We start from the raw sequence: 20,981 nt of genomic DNA, 5'->3' as shown, positions 1-20,981 counted from the left end.
AAGCGGGTATGCGTAAGCGCGTATGCGTGACCACGCAACGATGATGCCCAAATTTGTTTGCGAATTTCCAATGGCACGGATTAATCTTTCCGAAAATGACACTTTCTACTAAAAAAAAACTCACTTTTCGATCAATTTACCGGGAACTATGCCAGGAGTCACTTAGTGAGAAAAAACTGATAATTTATATCAAGCGAATACCGAGAAAACTTCCAAAACAACGGAGCGCGAAACAAGTCGACCGTACTTCTTGCTAGGACGCAGTGAGATGAATTCGACCGTTGTTCGTACAGAACCCGAGCTATCACATCCGAGACGCACCATGGAAAGCTTGATGGAAGCCCCCAATCTCTCCAACCCAGTACCGCCTACTGCAGCCAGCGTACCTCATAGTCGTCTCGGTCCTGCGGTTGGAAGTAGGGAGGGGGTCTTCCACCTTGCTTGTACAGGCAAGTACTCGATTCGACCTAGTATTTCATCGCGTAAAAAAGTTTCCCGTACACAGGAAATTGCACACCCTTTCATACATCAACCTTTGGAACCAGGACGCACTGAAAATAGCATTTGTGAAGCCCCTAGTCCCTCTAACACGGTCCTGCCAGTACCAGCCAGCGTTCTTCACAGTCGTCCTGGTCCTGTTGTTAGTAGGGGTTCGGGGGTCTTCCAGCCTGCTATGCCAGGCAAGTACAATGATAACTCTGAACATTCACCGCCTGACGCCATTCCGAATTTCAGCACTGTATCGGTACTCTTTAACACTCGAAGTGCGGGTTGCACCACTGGATTCTCCGATGCAGCCCCACCTTCTGCTGCCTTTGATCATCGAAGCTGCCCTAATGCTGTTATCAGAAGTGAAATTAGGATGCCCAAAAGTTCCCTCTCAGGCGAGGTGTACACCGATTCTCAACGTGTTGCTAGTACTAACCAGGACGTCACTATTTGCTATCAGAACGTAGGCGGGATGAACTCGAACGTTGAAGACTATCGTATATCCGTATCTGACCGATGCTATAATATTATTGCTCTCACAGAGACTTGACTCGACTCCCGCACGATCTCCAATCAAGTGTTTGGATCTGAATACGAGGTTTTCCGTTGTGATCGTAACCCCCGCAACAGCCGAAAATCCACGGGAGGTGGTGTCCTCTTGGCTGTCGGTTCTGAATTGAAAGCCAGAGCAATTGAAAATGATCTGTGGAACAGCGTAGAGCAGGTCTGGGCAGCTGTGGACCTATCGGATCGCACGTTGTTTGTATGTGTGGTCTACATACCTCCAAACCGAGCTCGAGATATAGATTTCATCGACGCCCATTGTCGTTCAATTCAAGCTGTCTTGGAAAGCGCAGCTGCTATTGACGAGGTTATTGTCTTGGGAGACTACAATTTACCTGGTATCTCGTGGCAACCATCCCATAGCGGTTTTCTGTATCCGGATCCAGAACGATCAGTGTTCCATTGTGGAGCCACTATGCTTCTTGATAGCTACAGTACGTCTACGTTATCGCAAATCAATCATGTAGTCAACGAGAACAACCGCAGCTTGGACCTTTGTTTCGTCAGTTCTCAGGATTTCGCTCCATTCATCTCCTGTGCACCCGCTCCACTAGTGAAACCAACTCCACATCACCTTACTTTGATTGTGACTGTGGAGAGCAAGTTACTGCACGATTTCGACGAAACGCCCGTTGCTGTTTCCTACGATTTTCGAAAAGCAGATTACCGCAGCATCTCAGACTTGCTCTCCAGCTTGGACTGGGAAAACATCCTCGATCATCACGATGTTGAGGTAGCCGCAAGAACGTTTTCACACATTTTGGCGTATACTATCGACAGACATGTCCCGAAGATAAGTCACCAGAAAACAGCTCATCATCCATGGCAGACTAAGGAGCTCCGTAGACTGAAATCTACTAAAAGAGCTGCACTACGCAAATACACCAAGTACCGTACGTTCCAATTAAAATGCTATTATGTTCGACTAAACCATCAATTCAAACGGATCAGTCGCCAAAGCTATTCGCGATATCAGCAGGGAATTCAGCGCAGGATGAGATCACATCCGAAATCCTTTTGGAAGTATGTAAACGAGCAGCGAAAGGAATCCGGTCTTCCATCGTCCATGGTGTTCAATGGCGAAGTGGGATCCACAAATCAGGAGATTTGCCGATTCTTCTCTCTCAAATTTGCCGATGTTTTCACTGACGAGAGCCTATCTGACGAATATGTTAACCTCGCAGCAAGCAACGTTCCAATGCACGGCGATACATTAAATGGCATCGACATCAACGATATGACTATTTTAAGAGCTGCTTCCAAGCTGAAATCTTCTTGCAACCCTGGACCCGATGGAATCCCGTCCGTTTTTCTCAAGAAGAATATCGATAGTCTATTGACTCCGCTCTGTCACGTGTTCCAATTATCACTTCGCTGTGGTATTTTTCCTTCTTGCTGGAAGTTTGCTCACATGTTTCCTGTTCACAAAAAAGGAAACAAACGAGATGTCAACAACTATCGTGGAATTACCTCACTGAGCACCGTATCGAAGCTTTTTGAACTAGTCATAATGGAACCGCTACTTTCTCACTGCAAGCATGTTTTGAGTGATGATCAGCATGGCTTCATGTCAGGTCGTTCCACCAGCACCAATCTGCTATGCCTCACATCTTATGTAACTGATAGCATGGTTGACCGAGCTCAAACGGATGTGATTTATACCGATCTGTCAGCAGCGTTCGATAAGCTAAACCATGCTATTGCCATTGCTAAACTAGACAGACTTGGGATCAATGGTAACCTATTACAATGGTTTCGATCGTATGTAACCGGTCGCCAACTGATGGTTGCCATAGGCGATTACTGATCTGATACTTATCCTGCTACATCGGGGATACCCCAGGGTAGCCACCTTGGACCTTTGATCTTCCTGCTCTACTTCAACGATGTGAATTATGTGCTTGACGGACCTCGACTATCGTATGCTGACGATCTAAAAATCTACCTTCGGATTCGTTCCATTGCCGACTGTCACTTTCTTCAACGCCAGCTTCATGCTTTTGCTGACTGGTGCACCTTGAACCGAATGGAAGTTAACCCGGCGAAATGCTCAGTAATCTCCTTTTCTCGGATAAAAGAACCAATCATCTTCAACTACAACCTATTGGGTTCAGCAATTGAACGAGTGAGCCACGTGAAGGATTTGGGAGTCATTTTGGATTCGCAACTCACATATAAGCAGCATATTTCGTATTTCGTTGATAAAGCTTCCAGAACACTACGCTTTATCTTTAGAATAACCAAAAACTTTACTGATATTTATTGCCTGAAGTCATTGTACTCCTCACTGGTCCGATCAGTCCTTGAATATTGCTCAGCAGTTTGGAATCCAAGCTACAACAATGGTGTTGAAAGAGTCGAATCAGTCCAGCACCGATTCTTACGCTTCGCCCTTCGGCGATTGCCTTGGAGAGATCCTTTCCGTTTGCCTAGCTATGAAATCCGATGTCAGCTGATTGGTTTGGAAACTCTTTCGACCCGAAGAGACGCTGCAAGGGCTTTACTTGTTGCCGATACATTGCAAGGGAGAATCGATTGTCCTACTATCCTCGAAAAAATAGATTTGAATGTACGACCACGTGCACTAAGAAACAGTCTTATGCTGAGACTTCCCTTTCGTCGCACGAACTACGGAATGAATGGAGCAATAAACGGACTGCAGCGAGTTTTCAACAGAGTTGCCTCAGTGTTCGATTTTCACGTACCACGTCAGACGCTTCGCCGTAGTTTCACCTCGATATTTTCGGGCACAGGTAACCGTGAATAGCAGTGTAATGTTTAAGTTTTAAGCACAGACAATCATGTTGTTTTTTGTATTACTTTACATCATTGGGGCTTATTGAAGCCTGTTGATGGAATCAATTAAATAAATTAAATAAATTAAGTTTAAGGCAAGATTTTGTGACATCGTTGATAAGTGCATACACGATTCTCCCGCTACGAAACTGCACTATCTGGACAAGGCTCTCATTGGTGACGCAAAGGGCGTAATCAATGAGCAAACATTGAACGACAACAGCTATCAGGGCGCTTGGAAGATTTTGGTCGACCGATTTGAGAATCTGCCTATGGTGATTCATAGCCACGTAACGAAATTGCTCAATTTGAAATCGATGGCTAAGGAATCCTCTCTGGAGTTGATGACTGTGTGAAACGAGTAGAGTCCTTAGAGTTTCACCAGTTGAAAATGGACAAAATGGCAGAAGCGATTGTCATCACTCTGCTTACGTCAAAGCTGGACCCAGCCACCAGACGGAGCTGGGGACAATCCGTTGAGTATGGGAAGCTTCCAGTGTATAAAGATACAATTTCCTTTCTACGAAAGCACTGCCATGTCCTTGAGCGCTGCGAACAAATTACTCCTGTGAAAGCACGAGTAGTTTCCACGACACCGAAGAACTTGTCAGCAGCTGCTGCAAGCAAAAATCATATACTGTGACAGTTCAGAAAACTGACGACAGCTGTGTAGTATGTAGTGGAAAGCATCTTGTTGATTCGTGCGAAACGTTCAAAAAGCTGAACACGGAAGGTCGATACGATAAAGCGAAGCAACTAGGTTTGTGCTTTGCCTGCTTGAAGAGAGGACATCGCACAATGAGTTGCAAGATTAGCAAAGGTTGTTCATCCTGCTCCAAGAAACACCATCCGTTGCTGCACTATGAAGAGGAACACGCTCCCAGCACAAGTGCCCAATCGGCTCCGGCACAGCTCGAGGAAGCCGGCAACAATCAACCACTGACGGCGGCAAAATGCTCGGTTCCCTTTGAACACAGCTCGACGACGAAGCAGGTTTTATTGGCGACAGCTGTTGTCAATGTGTACGACTGCCGTGGCGAAGTTCATTTGTGTCGAGTATTGTGGATTCTGGCGCTATGTCAGGCTTTGTTACGGAAAGAATGGCGGATTTGCTTGGTTTACCAAAGGAGATCATCGACGTTCCTGTTGTTGGAGTTAACGGGATGAAGACGACGGTGAAGTTTAAAATGAGTGTGAAGGTGACGTCTCGAATTATCTGGTCGTTCCTCGGGTGACCGGAGCGTTACCGACACTGAAAGTGGACCCAACGAATTGGCCGATTCCTGAAGCAATGATATTGACTGACCCAAGGTTCTTCGATCCTTGTCGCGACGACATGTTAGTCGGTGCAAAGATATTCTTCGAGATTATACAAGCAGGTAAGATTAAAATGTCTAATAGTCTACCTGTGTTACAAGAAAGCCTCCTGGGATGGTTGGTCTCGGGCCCAGTAGGTGGCGATTCGAGGATCAGTACAGTGAAGGTCTGTCAGGCGGTTTCGACAGAGGCATCCAACAAACAGCTGAATGAGATGCTCAAGCAGTTTTGGAAAATTGATGAGCAAGAGGGCGATTCGTCTCTTTCATGCGATGAACAATGTGAGCAACACTTTATAGAGACGTATGGTCGATTGGACGATGGGCGCTATGTCGCCATGATGCCCTTTCGTGAAAATGTTGGAGATCTTGGTGAATCCAGGAAGCAAGCAGAGAAACGATTTGATTCCTTAGAAAGGCGATTGGACAGGATGCCGGAGATGAACAAAATGTACGTAGACTTCATTAAAGAATACCTTGCTCTTGGTCATTGCCGAGTTGTACCCGATGACGAGGTACGGAGTTCGCTTATTACCTTCCGCATCATTGCGTTATGAAGCCAGACAGCTCAACCACAAAGCTCAGAGTAGTGTTCGATGCCTCTGCGAAGAGCACTACAGAGTTGTCCTTGAACGATGTGTTATTGAAAGGCCCAACAGTCCAAGAGGCGTTGTTTGATATACTTTTGCGATTTCGCCTACCCAGGTACGCATGTACCGCAGACATATCTAAAATGTTTCGGCAGGTGATGCTGTACGAAGAACACCGAAAATACCTACGGTTTTTGTGGCGTGAATCTAGGACCAATCCTCTGCAGGAATTAGAGTTGAAAACGGTAACGTATGATACGGCTTCGGCACCCTACTTAGCCACCAGAGCGATCGTACAGTTAGCTATAGACGAGAGAAAGGAGTTTTCGGACGCCAGTGAGGTGGTTCTAAAGTCCTTTTATATCGATGATGTACTCTCTGGCGCCGACACACTAGAGCAAGCGAAGCCGCTTCGTGATGACTTGATTGCATTACTTTCGAAAGGTGGATTTGAACTTCACAAGTGGTGTGCGAACAATGAAGAATTGCTAGAAGGGATTCCAGATAAAGCCCGGGAAAGGCAGCTTAATTTCGAAGAGAGCGACATCAACGGAGTCATTAAGACTTTGGGCATACTATGGGACCCTGCTGATGATCAGTTTATGTTCTTGGTCAAGCCGATCGACCAAAGCTTGGAAAGACCGACAAAGCGCACGGTTCTGTCGGAGACGGCCAAGCTGTTCGACCCGTTAGGATTACTGGCACCGATTGTAGTGATCGCCAAAAGGGTTATGCAGCAACTTTGGCACAAGAACGTAGAGTGGGATGAACCTGTTCCCGATGATCAGCTCCGGATTTGGACAAGATTTCGATTGGAACTTGGTAGCATCAGTAGCATAAGAATAGCGCGACGAGTTTTTTTTTTTTTTTTTCCTTTGGTTTGTTTTTTCCGTCGATCTTGTTTTCCGTGCTGAGCACCAATGCTACCGACGTGCCAGGAAGGCAGCTCCCACACCTGGACCCTACCTATCGACCCATCAACTCATGAACCGGGGACCAACGGCTTTACTTCCCATCCGAAGGAAGGCGTGATCAGAGATGTTATGCCTCAGAACATCCCGGCGGCGCCGACTGGGATTGAACCCAGGCCTGCTGGGGTGAGAGGTAATCACGCTTACCACTACACCACCGGCGCCGTTAGCGCGACGAGTTACGGTAGATGATTCAACGGTAACCGAGTTGCACGGTTTTGCGGATGCGTCGAAAACTGCTTATGGCTGCTGCATCTACCTACGAAGCTTAAAGAGCGATGGAATTGCAGAGGTGCGTCTAGTATGCGGAAAGTCGCGAGTGGCTCCCATCAAGGAGTTACAGCGTAAAGAATCGACGGAAGCGCAGGATACTGAGATGACAATACCGCGGCTGGAATTGTGTGCAGCTCTTTTGCTGGCGGAGCAAATGAAAAAAGTGCGCGAAACCTTAGCATTTAACACCAATAAGGTGGTGCTTTGGTCGGACTCTAAAATAGTGTTGTGCTGGTTGAAGAAAATGAAATCAGAACCTTCAGTGTTTGTTCGGAATCGAGTGACGAAGATACGCGAACTATTTTCGAGTGATTCGTGGCAGTATGTGTCGACCAAGGCAAACCCGGCCGATTTAGTTCGCGCGGAGTTTTCCCAAAAGACTTGATCGAGAATAAACTTTGGTGGACTGGCCCTGAATTTCTCCAAACTGTAGTGAACCAGTATGATGAAGAAATAGAAACTGTTGGTGATCAAGCCATTGAACAAATAGTAACTTTGACAGTACGATTGAATGAACCGTATGAGGCTATTCTGGCATGCAGCAATTTCCGGAAGTTACAACGGATTTTCGCTTACATCAATCGATTTGTTTTTAACAGTCGAGCGAATAAACGTCAGGTCGATCGCAGAAGCGGTAGACTGACTAACGTCGAACACAACGAAGCCCTGCTGACATTAGTGATTACAGTTCAGCGAGTAGTGTACCGTGATGGAATCGATTGCATCTTGAAGGGAAAGTTAGTTAAAGGAAAGCTGAGGAACTTGAACCCAATTTACGACTGCGGAGAGAAGTTGCTGAGAGTTGGTGGTCGATTGAGACACTCAGACTTGCCAAAGGATCAAAAACACCTCATGATACTGCCAGAGAAATCCATCGAATCTATTCTCTGACAACGGGACTAACTTCCGTGGTACTCCGAACTAATTGAACTTCTGAAGTCCCAAATTCTCGAGAAGCGTGTGAACGATTTCTGTCAGCCACGTGGAATTTCCTGGAGTTTCAATCCTCCTAAAGCGCCACACCAGGGTGGAATTTGGGAGGCGAATGTTAAATGTATGAAGTCGCATCTTTACGAAATCCTCAACGAAAGCTACTTGTCACACGAAGAATTGAACACACTCCTAATCCACGTGGAAGCCATACTCAACTCAAGGCCTCTTGTGCAGATGAGTGACGATCCTGTAGAATACGAAGCCCTAAGTCCTGGAGCCTTTCGCGGTACCAGCTAATACAGAAACGGAAGCAGTGTTCCGACGGACATGGGGTTTTTTCGCCTATTCGCGCAAATATTTGCCAAATAGGCTTTTCCCCATCAATCTTCATTTAGACAACAAAAGTCCGATGAAGAGAATAATAAATAAATAAATAAATAAATAAAATCTCGAAAACCGTTTTTGAAGAGTGATTCCAGGGCATCAGAACTGCTCGAGCTGGTACATTCTGATCTCTGAGGACCAGTAGAGATTTCTTCCTTGGGTGGTAGTAGACATTTTGTCACATTTCTAGATGATGCTAGCAAGAGAGTGGCAGTTCACTTCTTGAAGGCCAAAAGCGAAGCACTGGATGCATTCAAATTGTTCCGAGCAAAGGCAGAACGTCAGACAGGTAAAAAAACTCAAAATACTCAGGACAGCCAACGGACGAGAGAATGTTTGCGACGAATTTCGGAAAGTGCTGGAGAAGGATGGCATTTGCCATCAGAAGACCTGCCCGTACACTCCAGAGCAGAAAAGGCACGAATGCAGAAAGAATTCTGGGCAGAAGCGTTATCAACGGCGGCACATTTGGTGAACCGATCACTACATCACTAGACGCCTGAAGAAATCTGGACCGGAAAGAGATCTGATTTGCGGCACCTGAGAGTTTTCGGTACAAGCGTGATGGTCCATATTCCGGAAGGTCAAGCGTAAGAAATTCGATCCGAAAGGCTATTGCGAGGACACGAAAGGATACCGCGTAGCGATCAACGAATATGCACAATATGTCAGCACAGGATGTGTTCAAGATGTTCAAGCAGTTGAATTCATAGAGTTATTCACGGAAGAGTTCGTAGTACCTATTGAACGCCCTGACGAAAACACAACCAATAATGACGAAGAAGAAGAAGAAGTGGCAGGAATTAGTACGTTAGACACGTCTGGTGATGCTTTTGAAGATGCCTGCAGGGACCACGCGCTCCCATCGCCACAAACAAGACCAGTTGAAGAAATTCAACATGGGTTGAGGCGCAGCAGCGGTCGGTTGTGATCTCTTCTCAACCATCTGCTTCATCGACGATTGTTATGCTTGTGGAGGACGTTCCACAGAGCTACGACGAGCTGGATCGAGGCAATGAAGGAAGAGATGGCGTCATTGAGTAAAAACCAGACGTGGACGATGACGAATCTACCAAATGGAAGCCTGGAGCGATATAAGGTGCGGCTCGTCGTTAAGGGCTGTTCACAAAAACCTGGAGTTGACTACGAAGAAATCTATTCTCCTATGGTACGGTACCCGAGCAAAGTCGGTTAACAAAATGAAAGCAAATCGATATTAAAGTTTGCAGTTCCTATCATAATGAAAACTCATTTTGATTTCAATTGTCGCGACAGAAGTCTGATATCATATTGTGCTTTCATTATGCAGTCAAGACTTTTTAAATCAAAGCTTGAAGTTCTTCTGTTAATTTCTTGTTTAAAATTTAGGTCATTTTAGGTCATTCGTGACTAGCCCGAGGTGACATTTGAGCTCAAATCTTTCAGCGTGAGAAGCATGGATGCTAACCATTTACGACAGGCCCGTATTCAGTCAAACATTATGAATGCAAAATCAGTAATCAAATTGATTTCATTGAAAGCAGAATTAGTTTTCCGTTTGATTCAACAGTGTAAAATTTTGCTCTCATTTTCATTCTCATTTCAACCAAAATGAGATCAAATGGAGTATTCAAAATAAGTTACATCATAACAGCAAATTCTGATTTCAATTTGATCTCTAACTTTGCTCGGGTATTCGACCATTCGGTATCTGATGGCGGTGGCGACGACATTTGACTTGGATGCGGATCAAATGGACGTGGTTACCGCATTTCTACAAGGCGAGCTTCGCTATTTCAAACGGCAAGGCTTGCAAGTTGCAGAAGGCACTATACGGCTTGAAGCAATCGAGCCGGGTGTGGAATGCAAAGTAGACACCTGCCTATACTGGATCCTGGACGGAGATAAGATGCTTTTCGTGACAATATATGATGACGACCTGCTTATTTTCGCAAACGACTGCCGATTAAAGAAGAAGCTGAAAGAGTTCTTAATGCGGAGGTTCAAGATGAAGGACTTGGATCTGGCCACACATTGTCTAGGCATCCGAATCAAGCGAGACCGACGCGGTGGCAAGTTTTCGTTGGATCAGCAGGCGTACATTGAGAAAATCGTTCGACGCTTTGGAATGGCAAAGGCGAACCCGGCAGCTACTCCAGCGGATTCGAGGTTTTAGACTGGACCTAAGACTGAAGATGAGAAACGGGCCATACAGGGAAGTGGTAAGATGTTTATCGTTCGTGGCACAGACGACTCGACCCGATATTGCGTTTGCGGTAAATGTAGTAAGTCAGTTCGGAGACAGTGCCATTGAAAGTAATTTCTTTGGTTTTCTTCGGAAGTTGGCATTGAAAGCTCTCAATTAATAACTGGCAAAACGCTCGCTTGGTTAACAAAATCACCTTCATATGGTTATCTTCAGGGCGATAAATGAAGTCTTAGATTGTTAACTTTTTAGAAAACCGATGCAGCTTCACGCTTCAGCGATCTAGGACTTACTTTACTGCCCCCTGACGACAATAAGAAGTGCCGAAGCCGTGATTTCCCCTACCTATTTAAATAACAGTACTGACTCGCTGCAAAAAAAAAACCCAATACACGAACAAACATGGAGCAAAAAAAAAAATTACATATCTTGAGTGACCACCCCAAGCAAGCAACAAACTGAACTTACCCGCTTCCCGTTTGGGTTGCTTCCGTTTGCCGCCCCAGTCATAATCTCCTTCGTCCTCTTCCCGCTCCTCCTTCTTGGGAACCTTCCTCTGACGCTGCGGCAGTGGAGGCACCTGTCGGCCCGGGCTCCGACTTCGACTGTTGGAATGCGATCCCCGTTCCACCTTCACCGGCGGCGGCGAACTGACACGTTTGCCGCCACGGCCACGACCGGCACCACCAGCACCACCACCACCATTTCGATCACGGGATCTCGAACGCGATGCAGATCCCCTCGGAGAGGGCGGAGGCGATCTTCGGCCCCAGCCACCCGGTGCCGGCGGTTTACGATGGTCTCCGCTCATCTCTCGATCCGAGTGAAAACCACCGCCTTCCGCGTGGGAAAACCCCCGACGACCACCACGACCGCCGCGACCACCACGATCATATGGACCACCACCACGACCGCCGCGACCGAAACGACCGCGCTCCGGAGGGCCATCGAAACGATCCCGATACCCACCGCCACCACCGCGACCAAAGTCGCCTCGACCACCGAAATCTGGATGCTGCATGGGACTGCGATCGCGTCCACCCCGAGGCGGAGGACCTCCTCCCATCGGAGACGAATTCCGACGACGCGGACCGCGATCTTCGAATTCGTCCCTTCGCTGAAAGCGATCCCGCGGATTTCGATCCCGACTGAAAAGAATTTCAAAGTTTTACTCCGTCAAAAATATCCACAACAACCATCCATCCTTACCTTCCGTAATCGTCATACCGTTCCCGTGGTTGGGACTGCGGAGTGTACTGATGTGAACCCCGTCGTCCGCCCTCGAACCGGCGTTCTTCCCCCTCAAACCTCCTCCTCGGGGAGGGCTTTCTAAATTCTTCCCCGCCGCGGCCACGGTCGTCTTCGAACCTATCGCCGCCACCCCAACGTCTTTCCTGCTGATGCGGTGGGGGTGGTGGCGGAGGCGAATGATGACGATCTTCGTAACGACCTCCGCCTCGTCCTCCACGTCCTCCTACACCCCTACCGCCCCGATCGAACTCCACACGGCCGTGCGAAGCCGGAGGTGGCGGAGGGGGAGATTCCCTTGGCGGAGGTGAACGCGGTGCTTTACGATAATCATCGTAGTTTCCGCGCTGCTGATGACCAGATCTACTATAGCTTCCACCCGACGGTTCCCGAGGGGAATGTGACCGCTTTCGTCGGTACTCTCCGCCATCGGCCGGGCTGTCCCATTTGGAGGAGGGATGCTTCTGTTGATTGCTCCCACCAGAACGATCTCGGCCTCGATTTCGATCTCTCTCCACAGGAGATCGTTCCCGTTCCTCCCGAACCGCTCCTCTTCGTCCATATGTCTCCCGATCTTTCCTGTAGTCATCTAACGAAGCAGTCCGGTGTCTTCTGTCCGGGACGACCTCCTCAATCACTTCTTCTTCCTCTTCTTCCACATGTACTCGCTTTTCGTCTTCCGATTCGGCACGTACCTTGTGTTTCTTGTGCTTCTTAGATTTCTTCTGTTTTTTGTTCTTTTTGTGTTTCTTCTTGGAAGCTGCTGCGACGGCCGCCGCCTTAGCTACTGCATCATCACTCGACTGCTCACTGGCCGAATCGGCTTCCGTGCCGGAGCTGGCATGTGTCTTCGTCGAAGCCTTCTTGTGTTTCCGGCCGCTGCTGCTGCTCTTCTTCTTTTTGCTCCTCCTCTTCACGTCCACATCCTCGGAGCTGGTACTGTCGCTCGAGTCGGACGCATCCGACGAGCTGGAACTGCTACTGCTTTCGTACTTCTTTTTCGACTTACCCATCCTTCTTCTCCTTCTGTAGAACGAAAAAGAAAACGCAGAAACAAAAAGCTAGGTTAGCACACAAGCCAAATTTTCAAAGTGGATTTTCAGCTGGAAAAACACTCACTTGCGTGCGGATTTCTAACTCCGGGAAACAAATGCGATCCGATGCAAGCTGTGCACCCGAGTTCGACGCTTTGGATGACAATTTTCACAGGGGAAATTCGCTTTTTCTTCGAACTGTTTGCCGATACGATACGCCTTGGCGTAGAATTTTTTGGCTTTTTCTTTCGTGACGGGGGTAGACGGTTCACTTTCCATGCGGTCCTTCTCTGTGCGGGTTGTCAAAAACCAGACAGGGCTGTCAAATTTTTGAAGATAAAACTAGGGATGTGCAGTTTGTTGTTATTCTATTGATGAAACATTTCAGTCTCGATTTCAGTTTCAGTATATAGATCCTCGTATAGATCGATCTTTTGATTTTTTTTAATACGCTTATACACACAAAAAATAATCGCTAATAAAATTTAAAAAACCATTCGTCGAATTAAAAGTTTGCATTGGTTCTTTTTGGTAGAAAGCGCTTGGCTTTCAAAATGAAAGTAATCCAACTGTCAATTCAAAAGTTTCCTGCTACTTTCTTTTAAAAGTTTAAGCTATTAAAAATAATTGTAGTACTGTCAAATAAAAAGTTTGGTAGTGCAGAAATTAAAAGTGGATTACGTTTAATTCAAAACATAGGTTTTACGAGAAAATTCTGCATAGTTAAAATAACATGTGCCATTTTAAGCTGAAAAAAAAATATTTTCAATTTAAAACCATGCATTTTCAACATAATAACTAATTTTTTTTAATATAAATTAAAATAAATATTACATTTAAAGTTTTTATAATTTGATTGAAAGGTCACACATATATTTCTTTTGTTTCCAAAATATATAATAAATTATAATTATTAGTCGTTTTCGAGGCTAATAGCGATGATGTTGACATCGTGGCTGTCTTCCTTCTCGATCTTTACCTTGGGGATCGAACGATCAATTTTGGACGGGGGTCCATCGGTTCGAACGTGGACCAGGTACTGGCAGCCTGGTGGATTCCAACGGCAATGCACGTTGTATTCGCTGGTACAGAAATCGTTCATACCAGCTTTGGGAAGGGTTCACCATTCAGTTTCTCGTTCACCGTTGCTCCTCTGAATCGGGGTCTTCCATCAATGTCCGGAGGTAGTATTTTATGGTCAAAAGCGATTACAACATGATGGTTCCGTGTTCTGATGCGAACAGATTATTCGGTAGCTCTCCTCTCCGAACAGGGAAAGCAACATCCTAGGCAATCGAATTACGGTGCGAATCAGTCATTATCTTCAATCTCTGCTGTGGATTTTGCCTACATAAAACCGGAAACGAAAAGGTTACAAGCCACCTAATTTTCATTAATTAAATTAACATTAACTTACAGTCCCACTTGCATCTTGCTTAAATCCATCTCAGGGTTTGCCTTTTTGTCATAGCCGACAACTTCATTGGACTGTCTTTGCCCCACGTATGTTCGGATCAGGCTCAGGATCAGTTAAATGCGGCTTTGCTTCTCGCTCAGACCCATGGCAATAATTGATAGCTTCTTGATTGAGTGGAAGAGGAGCTGTTAGTGGAGAAAAAGACGATATGTATGTACTTTGCATTCATATGGGGAAAATTTACTCCCTTAAATTTCTAACCAATCACCTGAATATAATCATATATATAGGTCAACACCGAGACCGGGTTAAGAGAATCATTTACTGGAAGCTATTTATAAGTATTTATGAAACGTAGGTTCCACCCACGCCAGAGAACGAAATCTTCATGAAACGTCACCATTTCTCTCCGTTTTTCATCATTATCCTAGTCATTGTCCTCAATAAAAAAGGGTCGCACAATCAGAATAACATTACCAATCGATGCTCACGTTTTCGCACTTGATCCATCCGGATCCACTACTTTTCCGGCGGAATTGAACAAACTGATCCCTCATTTTGAAACGCACTATTAAAAATGTAAAAAAGGCGGTAAATGAAGGTTCAGTGCTGCCATAGACCTTTTTGACGTTTAATCGTCTTTCTCTATCTAGCACACATGGATGAATGCACGGTATGTTTTCCCACTAATCTATTTTCCTCTTGCTCGCACTCGTTCGATTTAAACGGTGCAGTAGTGTGCGCCGATTAAACGTCAAAAAGCTCTATGAAAAATGTCGGTATTTTTGACAGTTGAATAACTTTTCATTTAAAAAAATGCACTTTTAAAATTACACGTCAAAATTGAAAGAAGCACTTTCAAATCAAAAACATAAATTTCGATTTATATATTTTCATAGTTGAAACTGCGAGTTTTGAGAAACTTTCAATTTGAAAATACAATATTTTTATTTGAACAATTTTTGTTCTTTGTGTGTACCACAAACGAAGTGACAGACGACTAACTGGCGAAGAAATCCATTTAAATAATGTGGTTCACTGTAATAGAATTTTCTTGGAAGCTTGTGCCATCATCCACCAGATGGGTTAGTTTTTTTGTTTTGATTTGAACAAAGTTGATTTTGTGTACAATGATTCTTTGACAGTGTGCAAAGAGTGCGCATCATTTTGTCATTTTTTTATGCATTTCAGTTTTGAGTAGAGTGAAAGAGATAGAACCAAAACATTCTTGTACATTTGGTGAAAATGCTAGTTCAATCTAGTAGTAGCAACAATCAATACGAAACTAACGATTTTAAATTGGCTCACCACTTTAGTAGCCTATTGGTCCCAAGCAAACGATTAACGTACCCTATTCTAATTGAAATTCTATTACTACACTATGTTTGTTTTGATTCGCTATGAAAGTTTGACAGATAACATCAGGGGTGTGTGGATTCATGCAGAACATGCAGGGGTGAGTGAAATAGCTTGGGACTGCTTGGGACCGTTGTTCTGGTACTGAGTGAGCCAAAAATAATAATGATTTTCTTCGGGACCCAGTGGTCTTAGAGTTACCTCTATGGTAGTAGTGTTGCCATGTGGTACAATCCAGTAGTAGTGGTGTTGCCATGTGGTACACTGAAAAATTGAAATAGCAGGTTAGTCACCAAAGTTTTCGAGCCGCTCCGTCTGTCACTTCGTTTGTGCTTATACCAACAATCAATACGAAACTAACGATTTTAAATTGGCTCACCACTTTAGTAGCCTATTGGTCCCAAGCAAACGAATAACGTACCCTATTCTAGTTGAAATTCTATTACTACACTATGTTTGTTTTGATTCGCTATGAAAGTTTGACAGATAACATCAGGGGTGTGTGGATTCATGCAGAACATGCAGGGGTGAGTGAAATAGCTTGGGACTGCTTGGGACCGTTGTTCTGGTACTGAGTGAGCCAAAAATAATAATGATTTTCTTCGGGACCCTGTGCCCGAATATAAATTGTAATGTAGGAAACACCAGCAGACATCTTCAATACATTAAATTTTAACGTGTATTGCTGTAACCTTAATGTATTCAGACTTCAGTGTGACGTCCAAGTACATAAAAATACATTAGCCTCAAACGTTACATCAGAATCAAACGTCTTGACGATGTAAAATTTGACATCAGAATACATCCAATGACAACAGAACCTAACGTTACATTAGAATCAAAGTTCATCACGATGTAAATTGTTGTCCCTCGGTCTCTCGCCGCATGCAAAGTTTGTTTTGTCCTGAGTCAGCACTACACGGCGGGAAACGGGAGCTTCAGCATTGACTGTTATGTACGCATTTTTATGATGTAATCTAACAACAAGCGTGTGTAGTGTTTACACGATCATGTTTCTAATTCTAATGTGTTGTAAATATAATTGAAAGCATTTGAAAAGTAAGATTCTAGTGTTTTGTATATCTACAAACATTAGTAAACATCTACATTTGAAAACATTCAAACAACGTTTACTTTAAACGTTTTGTACATCTGAAAACATCAGAGAACAACAAACACGAAGAACAAATGAAAACATCCGAACAACGTTTAGTTCTAACGTTGTGTACATCCGAAAACATCCAAAAAGGTTTGGTTCCAGCATCGGGAGTAATCTACGTTAGAAAACATCAGAATACATTTACATATAAAAACATCCGAACAACGTTTAGTTCTAACGTTTTTTACATCCGAAAACAATCAAAAAACGTTTGATTCTAACATCAGGAAACCTCTACATTAGAAAACATCAGAAAACGTTTACATATAAAAACATCCGAAAAACGTTTAGTTCTAACATCAGGAAACATCTACATTAGAAAACATCAGAAAATGTTTACATTTAAAAACATCCGAACAACGTTTAGTTCTAACGTTTTGTACATCTGAAAACATCCTTAAAACGTTTGGTTCTAATGTCAATAGATTGAAATTTTTGACGTCAGACCGACATTAGAATGGCAAAATTTTGTTCCAAAATTTCTGATGTATACACCATGTTACGTTGCTTAAATACAACTAAATCATAATGTTTCCTAATGTTTGACATCAGGCATACATTTGATTTTGATGCTGATGTAGACATCAAAATCAAACGTTGGGCTAATGTAAATTTCTATTCGGGTGGTCTTAGAGTTACCTCTATGGTAGTACCATAGAGGTAACTCTAAGACTAGAAGGTCCCGAAATAACGTGCTCAACTTTTTGGCTCAGCTCTGGTACTCTCTTCGGTCCCAAGCTAATCGATTCACCCCTCGAAACATAGGAAAAACCAATAACCCCTCATTTTATCTGTCAAACTTTCATAGCAAATCAAAACAAACATTGCGTAGTACTAGAATTTCGACTATAATGGGATACGTTAATCGTTTGCTTGGGACCAATAGGCTAGTCAAGTAGCGAGCCAATTTAAAATCGTTAGTTTCATATTGATTGTTGGTAGTACGCTGAACAGATGGCGGTAGTGTGCAAACGTCAAACGCAAGTGAATTAACTATGCGCGCCACAGGTGGCGGTACTACCAACTACGATACTTTTGAATTGACCGTTAAATGCTTGTTCGATGATCAACTTGCGAGTGTTATGTCTGTTTGTCTGTGTTATAACCATAGAGGTAACTCTAAGACCACTGGGTCCCGAAGAAAATCATTATTATTTTTGGCTCACTCAGTACCAGAACAACGGTCCCAAGCAGTCCCAAGCTATTTCACTCACCCCTGCATGTTCTGTATGAATCCACACACCCCTGATGTTATCTGTCAAACTTTCATAGCGAATCAAAACAAACATAGTGTAGTAATAGAATTTCAACTAGAATAGGGTACGTTAATCGTTTGCTTGGGACCAATAGGCTACTAAAGTGGTGAGCCAATTTAAAATCGTTAGTTTCGTATTGATTGTTGTTATAACTCTGTAGTCTGAACCGAGGTCTGAACAAGGCATGAACTATAACCATAGAGGTAACTCTAAGACCAGAAGGTCCCGCAGAAGCGTGCTCATCTTTTTGGCTCAGCTCTGGTACTATCTTCGGTCCCAAGCTAAACGATTCACCCCTCGAAACATAGGAAAAACCAATAACCCCTCATTTTATCTGTCAAACTTTCATAGCAAATCAAAACAAACATTGAGTAGTACTAGAATTTCGACTAGAATGGGGTACGTTAATCGTTTACTTGGGACCAATAGGCTAGTCAAGTAGTGAGCCAATTTTAAATCGTTAGTTTCGTATTGATTGTTGCTATAACGGTAGCTTAGAGTGTACACGAAGAATGAGAACAACCCAAATTTGAGTTTAGTTATCTCATAAATCACAAAGTGCAGGTACACGGCGAATGAGAACTACTGAAATTTGAGTTTAGTTCACTCATAATCGATAAAAGTGCAGGAACTCAGCGATGAGTTAATTTGCCTCATGTTTTCCTAGGTTTTTCCAGGATTTTCCAGGGAAAAATTTCCGAATTTGAGAAAAGTAAAGATTGGATTCACTCAGTCTATTGGTACTACTCCGAGACTGAATAAAATTTTCGTTAATTTCCTCATTTTCCGGCAGATTTTTTAGGTTTTCCACAGGAAACTATGAGACAAATTTACTCATCGCTGAGTTCCTGCACTTTTGGCGATTATGAGTGAACTAAACTCAAATTTGAGTCGTTCTCATTCGCCGTGTAGTCAGCGATGAATAAATTTGCCGCATGTTTTCCCAGGTTTTTCCAGGAAAAAATTCCGAATATGAGAAAAGTAAAGATTCGATTCACTCAGTCTTTTGGTTATTACTGCTAGACTGAATAAAATGTTCGTCAATTCCCTCATTTTCGGGCAGATTTTTGAGATTTTCCGCAGTTTTTAAATAGCGTGCATACCTCTGAGCTGAGTAAAAATAACTCTCCCTTTGAGTTATTCTCATTGGCAATGTGTTCTCAAGTGGAGGCAACGGAGGCAACACCAACAATTGAAATAGGCGGAACAACCAAACGTAAACAATGGCTTTAAACACAAAATTCTCGACAATCAAAACACTCCCACACAAAATAACAATGCCATTCGATAAAGGAAGTTACATTAATAATAGTATTGCAAAATTAATTGTTTTTAAACAGTTAAAATAATAATCTGTCGAACTTCAACTTCGATTTTCTCAAAATGGTGGATATGTTACATTGGTCTATTTGAAAAGTGACGCGAGTAGGGACGTCACTAATTGCATGTATCGTATATATACAGGGGTTTTACTCACACAACTTAACCGACTGCTTCACCTCGGTAATCAAGTCATTGGAGTGAGTGATGTCCATGTCAGAGAAGTAGGATTGGGCGATCTTCAGAGAAGGATCGATCTTGACGGATCGATCTTATATTTGGCTCTAGGATCGATCCACTGATTAAATCGGTACCAAAGGATCGATCTTTTGATTTTTATTTTAATACGCTTGTGTACGGTGGTACCTCAAGAAATTGTTTCCTTAATAATATTCAATTAAATGTTGTCGTGAAGGAGCAATGAGCACAGGGCGGAGGTAGCGCAAACCTTCAGATGTTACCTATTTTTCTGAAGATCGAAAAGATCGAAAAAAAGAGATCGATTTTTTCGATCCCTTCGCGGGCAAAGAATCGATCCGAAAAATCGGAAATCGGGATGAAAAAGATCGATCTTCCAAAGATCGATCCAAGATCGCCCAATCCTACAGAGAAGTTTTGCACATTATTGAAAATAGCGAAAATTGCTGCTGCCGGAACAGTAACTTGTTGGAAGTAACTATTTTTGCAAAATGTCGTGCGAAGTGACTGTCCATGATCTTCCAGATGAGGTAAGTAATGGAATTCGTTCGATTAAATCACGTGAACCGTGTGTTTAAGCGCAATCCGAATAATTCCCAGATGCTGGAAAAAATCCTGCTCTATCTGAGAGTTGAAGATCGCATATCGGCACTGCGCGTCTGCAAACGCTGGTCTGCGCTGAAGCCGTTCGACTTGGCATCGGTCGAGCTGATAATTGACTCTGATCGATTCTACGAGAAGGATTACCATGAGTATCATCGAGCCTTGCTTGCCAGCAGTCGGCGGTACAAGCACGTGGTGGTTTACATCAGTAACTATTTCAAAAAGTACGACCTGTTATTGGAGATCCTCAGTTCTTTCTCCCTGAGTGTGGAATCACTGAAGCTTAATTTCGAACCGGTTTTCAAAGGCGTTTTTAATAACGACAATTATTGGTGGAAGGTTAAATTGATGCATTTTGCTAAAATCGCAGAGCTGTCATCCAAGCTGAAGCACCTTCAAATAGATGAAGGCATTTTCGAATCCGAGCAGGGCGACTTGAAATTCTCCCCGATGAATAACCTAGAGGAACTATACCTAAAGAACAACTTGCTGACTTTGATTCCGAACATGCGGGATATTACGCCGAACATCACCAGATTACACGTGCTGATCAAATCGGAAGAATCGCTAAATTTCCTACAACATGTTAGCTCACAATTGGTGGAACTCGAAATTTGGTTTCTGCTGAAGGATGACTTCCTGTTGGTTTGCACGATGGAGTTTCCGTTGCTGGAGAAGCTCACCATTTCCTGCATTGAAGGGGAGTTTGACGCTGTCCATTCAAAAGGGGTAATCGTTCGACTTTTCCAACAATTAAGTAGACTGAAAGGACTTACCCTTCGAAGCTTCTTATTTGATCATGTCGGCAATCTGTGCCAATTGCAATCGTTCGGAAACATGCAGTTTCTTTGCCTTGGCTTTGCCGAGGAATTATCTCTTGATGCAAACG

The 20,981-nt window shown here is 43.8% G+C and overlaps 1 protein-coding gene across 1 annotated transcript in view; it reads right to left on the bottom strand.

Annotated features, from left to right (window-relative positions):
* The window catches only part of LOC135713551 (serine/arginine repetitive matrix protein 1-like), a 33,863-nt gene extending 20,827 nt beyond the window's left edge, over positions 1–13,036 (bottom strand). Inside the window, exons 1-3 of the mRNA XM_065236674.1 lie at positions 12,869–13,036; positions 11,711–12,775; positions 10,970–11,649 (exon numbers count right to left, since the gene is read on the bottom strand). Coding sequence (XP_065092746.1) covers positions 10,970–11,649; positions 11,711–12,762 — 1,732 coding nt within the window. The 5' untranslated portion in view covers positions 12,763–12,775; positions 12,869–13,036. The remainder of the gene's footprint in view (positions 1–10,969; positions 11,650–11,710; positions 12,776–12,868) is intronic.
* Between the last annotated feature and the right edge of the window lie 7,945 nt (positions 13,037–20,981).

The sequence above is a fragment of the Ochlerotatus camptorhynchus genome, unplaced genomic scaffold (genome assembly GCF_037179485.1).
Source record: "Ochlerotatus camptorhynchus isolate MF236.1 unplaced genomic scaffold, CSIRO-AGI_Acam_v1.1 ptg000568l, whole genome shotgun sequence".
Lineage (NCBI taxonomy): Eukaryota > Metazoa > Arthropoda > Insecta > Diptera > Culicidae > Ochlerotatus > Ochlerotatus camptorhynchus.
The sequence above is the reverse complement of the archived record's forward strand: the minus strand, read 5'-3'. Positions and strand labels throughout refer to the sequence as shown.